The sequence below is a fragment of the Brachycentrus maculatus genome, unplaced genomic scaffold (assembly GCF_059751285.1).
Source record: "Brachycentrus maculatus isolate JH-2025_06_01 unplaced genomic scaffold, ASM5975128v1 h1tg000059l, whole genome shotgun sequence".
Classification (NCBI taxonomy): domain Eukaryota; kingdom Metazoa; phylum Arthropoda; class Insecta; order Trichoptera; family Brachycentridae; genus Brachycentrus; species Brachycentrus maculatus.
Genome location: NW_028280813.1, coordinates 185,253 through 199,264, shown reverse-complemented (window position 1 = coordinate 199,264; position 14,012 = coordinate 185,253). Strand labels below are relative to the sequence as shown.

At 38.9% G+C, this 14,012-nt stretch overlaps 1 protein-coding gene across 2 annotated transcripts; it reads right to left on the bottom strand.

Moving 5' to 3' along the window:
• Positions 1-10,592, bottom strand: kin17 (kin17 DNA and RNA binding protein). Of its 2 annotated transcripts, XR_015837205.1 has the most exons (8): positions 10,392-10,592; positions 7,672-7,902; positions 6,520-6,712; positions 4,850-4,988; positions 3,177-3,339; positions 2,438-2,624; positions 982-1,306; positions 1-417 (listed from the first exon to the last, which is right to left on the bottom strand). XR_015837205.1 is itself a non-coding variant. In XM_088256176.1 (7 exons), the coding sequence occupies exons 1-7, from the start codon at positions 10,466-10,468 to the stop codon at positions 1,127-1,129; spliced, it is 1,170 nt and encodes a 389-aa protein (XP_088112302.1). In that variant the 5' UTR covers positions 10,469-10,592; the 3' UTR covers positions 1-1,126. The 2 variants fall into 2 exon arrangements, 1 of the variants encoding a protein (XP_088112302.1); XM_088256176.1 differs by having other exon boundaries at positions 1-1,306.
• Positions 10,593-14,012: the final 3,420 nt, after the last annotated feature.

Sequence of the window (14,012 nt, the reverse complement as noted above, 5' to 3'; positions counted from 1 at the left end):
TGGTATATTTGCCTATTTATACCACATCGTCGTTCGGCATGCAACACATCATATGTATATATATTTATCACACAAATCCGTGTGTCCATCTCTCGCCAGCAGTGCCCGCAATAGACTGACGCGTTTGTATGTTGATATGCGCGATCAAGGACCCGTGTAGTGGACACTATGCGCTGGACGCATGATACACGGGCCCGTGTAACAGGCATGCAAGGTGTTAACACGCTTGGGAAAAAAGAGGGAAGTCACAAACACCGTAAACCAGAAAGAGAGATATTCTCAATAGTATTAATATTTAAAGCATTTACTTTATGGTTAGCCATTTTTACTTATTTATTTTTTACATAAATCTTAATAATATTAGTCTATAACCACTCACTGAGATTTTTATGTCTACCGGTTTCGAGACGTACCCGTCTCTTCGTCAGGACAATCAGTACCACCACTTCGATCCTATTCGAACCCCGCCCACTCCTTTCATCCTACGAGTATATAAGTTGATTCATTAATATGTCTAATTCTTTTCATTCTAACCCTTATCCGCACCCCAATGGTGCATAGGGCACTGCATTATATAAACGCAGTGTTATCTTGATCGTTAACACAAGACGGAAAGGTGATCAGCCCTCCGCTTCAGGTACCAGTCCAGGATAATATTGAGTGAAAAAAATCATTTATATTTATTTGACCCCCCCTAGGAATCGAACCCGGGACCTCCAGAACGGTAGCCGAGCATGCTGACCATTACACTACAGAGGCGGACAAAATTTTCTAATGTCTAATTCTAGTGCGTGTTTAACCTCGGCTCGTAACGCATGTCTGTGGTGAAACCTTTAGTGCATATTGGTCTTTGGGTCAACCAAAAATCGCATGTATTAGACATTTTGTGTCTGTATTAAATGGTGCTAAGGTGGTGAAGGGTGGTATTGCTTGCATTGCAGTAGTGATTGTCCTGACGAAGAGACGGGTACGTCTCCAAACCGGTAGATATAAAAATCTCTGTGAGTGGTTATATACTAATATTATTAACATTTTAGAAAAAAAAAATAAGTAAAGATAGTCAGAGTCATTCTTGTACACTTTTAATTGTCTTTTGCACTGTGCTCCGGATAGCTACATGATCAGATTAGCTAGTGTGGATCTTGCATATCTCGTGATACTGCATGACGCTGGAGGAGTCTCCGACCCGCACCCTGCAGGCCCCGCCGTCCTCCAGCTGGAGAAGTTCGCCAGTAGCGCCCCGCTTAGGCCCCAAAACGACCAGCACCTTCCGGCCAAGGCTCGGTATGACCGTCTCCAGATGTTCCTGCAACAATGTCGAATCTCATTCCACATGGATTTTTTCTATTTTCCTAATCTATTTTTTATTTCGAGAAATAAAAACACTTTGTGTTTTGATCCACTCACATTTTTATTAACCAACTAGTTACGGCAACAACCTGTTGCCCTCTTCAGGGTTTAAATTATTGTAACAGGGGAAGGTGGGAGGGTGGACCATAGACGTCAACAAATAGAGCCGCCAATAATTTAGCAATGACACCAACATTGAAATAACTCCATCGTTTCTGTGATGTCATTCATTGCCAACTTACGAAAATAACGTTTTTTCGAAGGAGAATTTTCCAAAAGAAAATGATGAATGAAAATATTGATTATATCGGGTGTTATAAACACTTCACGAGTCTAATACAATCCTTTATAGGTTGAGTGTGTTCAATTACATATTCCTCCCGTCTGACAAAGATCCATTGATGACTCTATATATTCTAATTAAAAAACTGTTCCAATCGGATTGCATATTGGCTTGTGACAAGCAAAGGAGTGCGCTCATTTTGTGTGGCCGGCCTAGCGACCACGGAATTGGAGAGTGCGTTAACGCACTCGTGGCAGTGAACCGTTTAAAGTGATATTTATTGAAAACTGTCCCACCGCATGCCCAGATCTTATACAGAAGCATCTAGGCTTCCTGACAGATTTATTGAAAATGTGAAATTGTATCTCGATTTTACTGTGAATTTATATTTCTTCTTCTTCATCTTCTTGCTCAATGCTGAGCGTCGTGGTCTTCTGGAATGTCAGGCACTTGTCGCACAAGTCCTCTCCATTCTTCCCGGTCCTGGGCCAACTTGACTTTACATTTAAAGGCTTTCAATATACCTGTCACTGCCAATCTAAATAAATACAAGATTGTAAGTCCATCACCAAATTTTCTAGAAGTACCCCGGTGTAGGCAGTGAAAGGGATTAGTGTTTAGTTCAATTAGTCAGCTAGATCCGATTCCGACTCGACGTTGGCCGGTACAAAGACGCCCACAACCCCGACCAGCACAGCAGACAGACACGGAACAGTGCAAAGACATTTGCAGTGCAAAGATATTTAAAGTGGTATTGGTGGATAAAGAGAGTGTTTATAAAAGTTACATCTCTCTGACGCTTACCTGGTCCAGTTTGAGCTTGTCGCCCGCCTCCAGCATCTGCACCTCGGCCCCGTAGTCCTGGAAGACCCTGAGGATGCGCCCCTTCCGGCGGTGGTAGCGGGGCCCCAGACTGTCCGTCAGCACCTTCACCACGAGCCCCTCCGCGATCCAGGCGTCCGGGGGGCGCCGGCGCTCCGACTGCATCTCCCTGCAGCAGCGCAGACAATTATTTTTTTATATAATTTATATTTGAAGCACTAACTTTGTGATTTTCCATTTTATAGTTAAAGTGTAACTTTGTTTTAAAATCACTATAAATATTTTATTATAACTTAATTATAATGTCTACCTGTTTCGAAGCTAACCGCTTCTTTATCAAGACTGATAATACTAAAACACTATCTACTAAACAATATTCTAAATATTTTGACGGTTAGGGAAAGAAGCTTAGGTAGATCTCAAGTGGCTTTATTTTTTTAAATTAAGTTATAATAAAATATTTATAGTGATTTTAAAACAAAGTTACATTTTAATTATATTATTTTTTTGTTTTATTATTTCATAAGTTAGCTTATATTACAACTAATATATTTATGTAATTTACTACATCTATATATATATATATATATATATATATATATATATATATATATATATATATATATATATATATATATATATATATATATATATATATATATATATATATATATATATATATATATATATATATATATATATATACTCATATATCACTCACAGCCTCCTTTGCGACGACTGCTTTCTCCTCTCCTCTTCCATCCGTATCTCATCAAGAGCCGACAGCTTCCGGCCACTAGTCTTGCTCCGCTTGCTTGATGATGAGGACACAGGCTCCGAGGACTTCCTCTTGTCCAGGGGGCCGCCCACCACCAGCTTGGGCGCTGCGAATCAAACAACAAAAATCGCTAATCGATTCGGCAGCCATTTTGTGCTAGTTTGAAACGAAAACTGTCATGAACGTTTTACTAGAAAAAAGGTTAAAATAAGACTAGGATACAATAATAATAGAAATAAGGAATAAGATGGAGAAAAAAAACTAACTAACTTAGCATCACGCCGCTTCTCCGCAGGGGTAGGCAGAGAGAATAGAGCGCCACACCACTCTGTCCTTGCAAACATTCTTCGCATCTTCCACGTCCATGCATCTCCTCATACATACCCGCCGGTTGTTACGACTCCTAACCTGACCACTTTCAAGTATTTGGCATACCTGATCGTGCCATGTTTTTCTCGGATAAGATGGAGAAGACATTGTAAATATGCATATAGAGAATAGTACTTAAGAAAAATGGATGAAATAATGCAGATAAGCATTATCGATAAAATTAAGAAAGGTGTGTTGAGATGATTTGGACATGTGGAGCGAATGAGTGAGGGAAGAACGGTAAAACAAATTTACGAGGCGAATGTAAGTGGAAACAAGAGCAGAGGGAGACCGGTGAATTACCCAAATATTTTAAGGATAAAATTATTTTAAACAAAAATTTTCATGAACATAATACTAGAAGTAAGGATGAAATAAGACTGCCATTGTTGAAAAAAACCGAGTCGCAAAATTGTATAATGTATTCTTCTTCTTTTCCTTTCAAACCCTTATCCGCAACCCAATGGTGCATAGGGCACTGCATCATATAAACGCAGTGTTATCTTCATCATTATTAACACACGAAGGAAAGGTGATCAGCCATCCGCTTTAGGTACCAGTCCAGGGTAATATTAAATAAATATTAGAGTGAAAAATCACATATATTTATTTTACGCTGCCTGGGAATCGAACCCGGGACCTCCAGTGCGGTAGCCCAGCGTGCTGACCATTACACTACGGAGGCGGATATGTCTATAAATTTGGCAATACACCCACGATATATAAAATATTTATTGTAACTGCAGACAGTTGGTAGAATTCCATATTGAATTGTTGGGTGATATATCCAAAATAGGAACTATGCTTGGATGGCTTGATGGATCCTCCAGTTCTTTGGACACGTTGCGCGTGGCAACGAGGATAGCCTGGAACGACTGGTTGTGATGGGTAGCCTAGAGGGAAAGAGAGGGAGAGGAAGATCCCCACACGATGGACCGATCAAATTAAGGCAGCAGCAGGCACCTCGGTGGTTGGAGCGCTACGTGCAGCGCAGTCAAGGGATAGCTGGAGAAGAGTCATTGCTTCTGCAAGGGTCACAACCCTCAGCAATGAGGAATAAGACGGAGAAGAAGAATATACAAAATAGAGTAGTGTTTGATAATGTCCTAAGAAGAGGAAACGCGTCACGTATTAACATATACATAAATAAATGTAGAATTCAATCCAACAAACCTTGTTTTATTTTGGATATATTACCCAACAATTCAATATAAAATGCGTTTAATTTTTTTTAAAATAACACTTACCGGAGGGTTTGGAGGTAAGTTTGACTGTCACCTTCTCGTCCTGGTCTTTCCTCTGCAGCTCCGTGAACTCCGGAGTCCCGGAAGACCCGGACTGCTTGCCCATCTCAATCTGCTTCTCTATAAAGTCCATCATCCTCTCCTGGAAACAGAACCCCACCCTGTGAATGCACGCAGCGCCTGCCTGACACGAACGACGCCACAAATCCAGCTAAACTGGGGGATTATGCAGCACCACATTAGCCCGCTGATAGAAATAAGTTGGGCAGCTTTTGACCAACTCAAATACATTCTACAGAGTACACAGATTCCGACCTGTCTAAAAAGAAAAACACATCCTGCCAGTGAACACATATCGCTCACTCCTTTCAACAACGTCATAAATCAAAACACTAGATTTTTCAGGAGATCGTTTTTAAAGTTTAAGAATATAATAAAATGTATTAAAAATAAATATCAAGCCACTTATTGAACTTTTTACTGTGCTACGATCTTTTTTGGTAAAACCTGAAGGTTTTTCTTCATTTGAGAAATATCTAGCATATTTAAAAAAATTATTAAACGATACCTTTAAAAACAACACTTTCTGCCCTGTAGCGGGTAAATATTAAGTTAAAAATATGCCGCTTTTGCTGGGATATAGTACATTTTTTGGGCGTTTCGAAAACATGCACAACTGAAAATTGTCGATTTTTGATATATGACGTTGTTGAAGGAAAATTCTTAAACTTTAAAAACGATCTACTGAAAAATCAAGTTTTTTTTTTATATATTACGTTGGTGAAAGGAGTGAGCGATATGGGTTCGCAACAGCCATGTATGTTGAATAGGGCAAAGTTTTGATTTAGCAGAGATCCTTTTATCTGTATGCAAGATCTGAACCTCAGATTATTTTCACATACTGGGAAACGCTTGAAAACATGACTAAAAATTAAAAAGTTTGGAGAATTTTACCAGTGTGGTTGTCCAAGATATGTAGAATGGTGAATGTTGCACGTGTGTAAAGTGATCACTTTATACACTTATGTGACACAAAAAGCCAGGTCGTAAGCCAGAAAGAAGGATACACGATTCATATATGTTTTATTACTTTATTTATTTGTACAGAAAATAAATAAGTAGGTACATTGGCGGGTTTATTGCTAAAAAGCAATATCTTCCGACCAACCAAAAACAGACTAGTGATATTGGTCAAAACGTTTGATACCATATATAGCTGTTTGCAATCAGAGGGTAGATGGTACTTGAACATTTAAAAAAACATAAATTACAAATTGATGATAATAAGGAAGGCAAAGGAAGAAGGGAGTTTAGGGAAGGAGGTAGAGGGAGGAGGTTTGATGGACAGTTAGGGTACTAATGATAGATAGTAATGTCTCGGACGTTTCTTGAAAGTTATTAGAGAAGGTGCATTTGTTTACGCGGAGAGGTAATTCATTCCATAGTCTGGCCGCTTGGACAGAGAAGGAACTACTGAAGGATGATGTGTTATGGCGAGGAATGGAAAGTGTCCTTTCTTGGGAAGAAGGAAGTGATAGACCATGATCTGAGAGGTATACAAAATTTTCAGACAGATTTTTCGGTGCATTACGGTTGTGAAGAATATCATAAAGTAGCGTGAGAGAAATCAAGTTTAGAACTTTTAAAAGAGACATTTGAAATGTCCATCTTACGGCATCGTCCTTGTCCATCTTGCCCTTCTTGGCGGCGGCCTCCTGGCGCGCGACGGTCTCCGGGTCGCGGTCGATGTAGGTCACGAACCAGCCCTTCTCCGTCTCGTCCACCGTGCAGCGGCCCTCGCGCCCGCACCACTTCACGAAGTCCGTCAGCGTTTCCCACTGCGTGGCGTTCATGTGCAGGTGCTCCCTTCAACCCAAAACCAAGTTTTAAAATACTACAATTAATTAATCAATTAATGTTTTAAAATTAAGTCAAACAGGTGTTTAAAAATGATGCGGAATGCATCGAAACACGTGTCACAGTAGATTTTAAGAAATAGTGGTATTTACTAAGTAAAACATTAGTTAAAAATGGATAGATTTTACCACAAAGTGACTGCCGAATCAATTAATGAAATTACTAAAATTTTGCCCAATGTTTTACTTGTACGCAATGTACTGTGTAAAATTCCTTTGTTTCCCTGGAAATCACTGATATTTATCGACGCCCCCACTTAGAAACATCGATATTTATCTACCCCCTAAGAATAACCGATTGTCCATAGTGTAATGGCCATAACGCTCAGCTACTGTTCTGGAGGTCCCGGGTTCAATTCCCGAGGGGAGTAATAAATAAAAGTGATTTTTTCATTGTAATATTTATTCAATATTACCCTGGACTGGTACCTGAAGCGGAAGGCTTATCACCTTTGCTTCATGTGTAAACGATCAAGATAACACTGCATTTATATGACGCAGTGCCCTATGCATCATTGGGGTGCAGATAGGGGTTTTATTATTATTATATTATTTCAGAATAACCGATATTTTCAACACCCCCGACTGGGAAACTACGATATTTATCGACAACCCCTCCCCCCACTGAGAATCACCGATATTTATGTACCCCTCCTTCCTTGGAATTCCCCGATATTTATCAACCCCTCACCGGGAAACACAGATATTTATCATCCCTCTGGGAATAATCGATATTTATCGCCACCCTCCTGGGTGGCACTGATAACTATTCACTAGGATAACTCCACTGGGAAACACCGATATTTATCACACCCCTCCCCTGTAATCACCAATATTCATCACAACCCCCCACACTCCGGGCATCAAGGATATTTGCATAGCACAGATACAGGGCGGAGAGAAACTAACCTGTCGGCGATGTAGTCCTGGTACACCTTGTTGGCGCTGACCCTCTTGGTGCCGAACTGGCGGCGGAGCAGCTCGCAGTAGCCGTCGGCAAACTCCTTGGAGAACTCGTCGATGTACTCGTGCGCGTTGTCCGCAAACAGCAGCAGCTGGCGCTGGTGCGACTCCGACATGGTGTGGCACTTGAATCCGTTCTCGTCGCGGCACTGCTTCTGGCACATCTGGCAGTACCATCTGGACACGGGAATGCCGGCCAATCAGAACACTTTCCATTCCTCTGTATGACGCATCGCATCCTTCAGTCACTAGCTATCTACCCTCGGTACACTGACTGTCCATGATATCATCCTTACCAGATATTCCCATTCCTCCACATCATCCTTCAGTCATTCCTGCACCGGAATAACCCTCCGATTACGCAGACTTTTGACACCGCCAGATTTTAGATGCTGATTGATCTGGTTGTGCTCAGTCTTTTTTGGCCATTCTGTTATCCCGTTCACATTTCGCTCACTCCTTTCAAGAACGTCATAAATCATAAATCGTCAATTTTCAGTTGTGCATGTTTTCGGAATGCCCAGAAAATGTACCATATCCCAGCAAAAGCGGCATATTTTTAATTTAATATTTACCCCCTACAGGGCAGAGAGTGTTGTTTTTGCATTTTGAAGAAAAGGTATTGTTTAATTATTTTTTCAAATTTACTAAATATTTTTCAAATGGAGAAAAAGCCTTCAGGTTTTACCTAAAAAAATCTTTTGCACAGTAAAAAGTTCAATAAGTGGCTTGATATTTATTTTTAATACATTGTATTATATTTTTAAACTTTAAAAACGTTCTCCTGAAAAGTCAAGTTTTTTGATTTATGACGTTCTCTCGTTATCCCTTTGCTCCACATGTCCATACCGCCTTGAAGAACTTTTATTGACTTCTTCACTTATAACTAGTCGTGACTGACCGGAGCCATTTTGTCCTTATGTAACACGTTAAGATGCGAACATTCAGGCAGTCAGTATGGCGAGCCGAGAGCTCCATCCATAGTTTCGGATGCATTATTCCAATCCGAATACTTTGTAGAGAACTTCATGTACCTTTCTTTACATTTCTCAGGAGAAAACACCTTCCATTCCTCCACATAACACATCTTCCTTCAGCCATTCCTGCACTGGACCAGCCCGCATCTCCACACCAAGAGTGCGCCTTCTCTGCACACCTTCAGGAGACTATCTACCCTCGGAGACCTAACTGCCCATAATATCATCCTCACCAGATATCTTACTATCCTATTATCTATTATCCTTGGCTCTACCCGACCCAGTTTCTCCAGAGTATGCTTGGCTACAATATTTAGAGACTAGAAGGAATGTGTATTTGATCACGCATTTTTTTCGATTGTTGCGCGGTATGATGGATAATCCTGAAATTATCTGGAGCATTGGTCTGTATGTTCCCGATAGTTACCTAAGACAGCGTCGACATAGATTGTTTCACATTCCTATACACAGGAGCAACCTGCCGATGGTTATGCCTGTAGGAAGAGCTACCGCTATGTTGAACAATATCACATTGGATATTGATCTGTTCCATGTGTCCGAAGGAGTTTTCCGAAGCGGGATTCTTCTACACCTTTAAGTCTTCTTGCTTACTTTTAATATATACGCCTTGAATATTGTTTGTTATGTATATATTATTTTTTTATTGAATAAATTGAATTGAATTGAATTGAAAATCTTGAAGATAATTTCATGTATCTTTCTGTATACTCTTCATTCCTCCACATAAAACATCATTCAACAGTCAATCCTGCATAGCTGAATCGTACCAAGTTTTACTCGGTATTCCCTGCTCATTTTTTCAACTTCATAAACTAACTAGCTAACTATCACGCCGCTTCTTCGCAGGGGTAGGCAGAGAGAATCAAACGCCACACCGCTCTGTCTTTGCAAACATTCTTGGCCTCTTCTTCATTCATGCATCTCCTCATACATGCCCGACGATTATTACGACTCCTGACCCGGCCGCTTTCAAGTATTTGACATACCTGATCGTGCCAAGTTTTCCTCCGTCTTCCTCTGCTTCTTTTTCCAACTACATTCGCCTCATAAATTTGTTTTACCGTTCTTTCCTCACTCATTCGTTCTACATGTCCAAACCATCTCAACACACCTTTCTTAATTTTATCGATAATGCTTATCTCAGCCTTACATTCTTTCCTTATTTCATCATTCGAACATCTATCAAACATCGTTTTGCCACACATTCGTCTGAGGGATCGCATTTCGACTGCATTCAATCTGCTTTCATCTTTCTTTTGCCAACTCCACGCTTCGCTTCCATACATAAGGGTTGGAACCAGAACTCCATTGTGTACTGCCAGTTTAGCTTCCGCTGATAGATTTTTATATGCTAAAATCTATCCCACACGTTGGAATATTGTCGTCGAATGTAACAAAATTGAGAAGAAGGTCAAAATATATCAAATACAGCGTAATTCAAACGATGAATGTGGTAAAATGGTGATAGAGAAACGATCAATGCGATCTATTTTTGTATGAAATGAATTTGGGGTAGGAGAAATTATTGACACATCCGGGAAAGCAATTATTCGAGGAACGATAGATAGAGGTTTCTCTGTATATACACATCATTTGAAAAGGATACTTACACTTCAACCAAACTAAATCCTAGAAGTGTGGATTAAAAAATATTGTCAATGTACCTACCGTAACTTCTGCAATCCTTTTGCCTTGATTTTATTTGCTATATACTTGGGGGTGCCTTTCTCCGCCTTCCCACCCATTCTCTTAATTATTCAAACACAAAATATAACGAAGAATTCTTAATTATAAGTTTATTTTAATATTTTTATCGCGAGTCGCGAGACGATTGTCACCAAACGTCAAACAACAAAAAAACGTCAAACTGGCGACCATAGATTATCAACGTTATCGTGGTACGTTTCGAAACTATAGCACAATTGCGATTGAAATCCGTACCTACTTAACCCAGCCAGCTCGAACAGGGGGATTGAAATCTCCCTTATGGTGGAAACTGGCCGGAGCATTTCGTCGTAGCATAACACGTTACGATGAGAGCATTCAGGCAGTCAGCACACCGAGCCGAGCGCTCCATCCATAGTTTCGGATGCTCGGTGATGCTCTCTGCGAGCGATGTTACGACGTTATGTTACGACGAAATGCTCCGGTCAGTCTCCACCTTATTATTAATTTTATTCCGTAATTTTAGTATAAGAGCTACTTACTCTATATTTATTTGTAATCTTAAAAAAAATTTTACATAAATTTACAATTATTAATTTATTATTATTAAACCACATCCCTAGAACTTCCTTGCATCCCCCCAAGTCAGATCCGCGTCCCGATTTTCTGACGATAACTGCCAACAAATTGTCAGCAGTGGTCTCCCGAGCTATGCAAACCTGATGCTTTGTAAAATAGGTAAGCTTGATGGCGGCTCTCGGTAAGTATTCAGAGTACATGGCCAAACCAACTAATCGCCTTTTCTTGACGAAGTTGAGACTGAGATTTGCTGTGTCTCTTTATTCCTCACAAAATCAAACTACCGCATGCCTAAAATTATTCGCAGACACCTATTCTCAAAGCTAAGTCCACGGCTACTCTGAACTTTTGTAAGGTGCCATGTTTTAAGTCGTTTAAGAAAGTAAGAGCAATACAGGCATTGTAAAGGCATATTATTAATTTAGTTGGGTAGAAATAAAAGATTTTTCAAATGCTCTGATTTGTTTTAATGTTTTAATGTAACCCGTAAGCTGCGGATCGCATCTATTGTCGTTTTTTTATAAAGGTACCGTTGACTGCGGATTGCATGCATAGTCTTTTTTCAACTTTACGTACTTATATCAACACCTATGCATAATTTTTTGCACTTAAATTTAGTTTGAGGCATGGATGAATTAGTTTTCTTTGATTTAGTGTCATAAAATATCAAAATTTAGTGTCAACTTTATCGTGAATACTTCCAGTCGGTTCGTTTTTTTTTTAAATTTCCTTACGTCCAAGTGACTATGAAATCTAGCTGCGGCTTATGCAACACCGTTTATCATGTCCCTACTCAGGCTTCAACTTTATAAGTTTCATAGCCTATGCCTACTTCTGAGTGGATTTACTCTTTATGTTTAAAGTTTTTTTATAATTTTATGTAATTCACAAGTGAAAATTCTAGGCAAAAACACTCGCTGCTCTCAGTATCGTATAGTCTGTTCAATCGGTTTAGGCGATCTAAATTATCATTAACTATTTTCATAATTATTATATTTATTAATTGTGTGGAACGAGAAGGGTAGTATAATTAACTTACAAGTGATTGTGTAACACGGTGCTTTGTGATATTTTTGTACTATTTTTTGTTGTTGTTTATTATCGTGCGATGCTTCGAATAATGGAAGCATTTTTTTTGTTTAACTTTTATCGTCATAAATATATCTCTTCCTAGTTAAAATACGGATTTAGTTTTTTCATTCACCAGACATTTGTATAACAAACCCCGGTTTTGTTCCGGGATACCACGAAGTTGATTGTTTATGCTTATGAATATGTGCTATGTCAGCCATCTTGCGGAGCAATTATACAAATTAATTAATTTTTTTAATTTTTTGGCAAAGCACCCAATTTTGGGTGATACCTATATACAAATTAATTAGTCTTTAGTAGCAATAGTCAACGTATGTCTGCGGTACTGTCGTGGGAGAGAAACATTATAGTATGCGTTTATACAAGTAATCACAAGGCAACTCCTACCTTAAACCCTGCTTTACAGCTTAGTTGTCCATTTTTATACCAACTCAACAGCAGTAAAGCGAATCCAAACTTACCAAACGGTTTATGGATTAGTTGTTCCGAAACTTGAAATAATAAAAAAACGATGATTTAAATGTTTTCCACGAGCATCTGACATACCTTCGTTTAAAATAATTGACTAAAAACGTCCTCTTTCCAACTGACACATTGAGACTTGACTACCAAACAACAATCAGACTTAGCGTCGTTTTACGAACGTTACACTGATATTTGGGGGTTAATATACCCTTTGGATTGGAGATGGATTTCTCTTCAGCTCGTATCAAGGCTGATCCGGAAGATGTATCTACCGGGGAAGGGGCACTACTCGATAACAAACCAAAGTGTGATGAAGTCATTAGTGATATTACAGCATATGTAAAGGATGAGATCTATCCGAAAGTTTCTATAATAAAAGCGGAGCCAGTAAGTAATGATGAAACTGTACAGGGGACTAGTACAGAACCACAGTACAAGAAAGAATACAACGAAATAGACATATATCATCCAGATATTAAGCAAGAATGTCTCGAATATTCTAGGAATTCGGAAGAAATCTCGAGTAAGGAAATTTGATATTTCTGTTAAATGCAACTCTCTTTCTCTATTATACCTTTGTCAATATGTAAACTTTAAAATACGAGAAAAATAGGTTTTTTTAAACAAAAAAGGTCTCGGAACTCACTTCATGTCGAGCTTTTTACTAAAAATGAATTTTCAAATATCATTTAAATATTCATTACAATACCGTATTTGATCATTTTGAAGAATTATATAAAACTTAGATTGTAATTCCGCGAAAAAAGGTGCCGGAACGCCGTTCCACCGCGTTACTTGAAAAAAAAACCCCTCAGTATTAATATTTCAAATTTTAACTTTTTATTTTTATTTTATTTTTTTATTTGTAAACATTTATTTAAATCACAATTTTTCCATATTTAGAACATTTTTTTGCAGAGACCCACCAAGCCACCTTGTGTGTCTCTAACATTACAAATCTCTTATTTTGATTTTTTCTATTAAATCCGGATTTACCCACGCTTTCCTTCCTGAATCTTTACTGCTCTTCAATGTTATTTTGCTATTTTAGTATACTTCATTAAAGAAAAGTTTAATTTTATTATAAAGAAGATCGGTTTCGAGATGCCACTGTATTTTCTTCATATTTAAATCGATATTTTTTTCCGCGAGGTATACATACTGTTCGTGTTTACTTTCTTGTTTTTTCTTGGAAGTAGAAATGGAGACGGCAGTCACATAGTGGTCAGCAATAGCGCACTCCAGAACACAAGCTTGCAGTAGTACGCACTCCCTATCACGCACATAAATATGGTCCAAACACGAACTAGTCGTGACTGTTGTATGACAGCTTCCCTAGTTGTATCATTTATCCACCTTGTCATACCATGTGATGCCCTCATATTTTCATGTCAGAACAGCGGTATCTTTAGAGTCCAGCAAATTAATGTTGATATCACCAATTAATATCACTTCTCCCTTTTCTTTAATATTGTCCAACAGGGTATC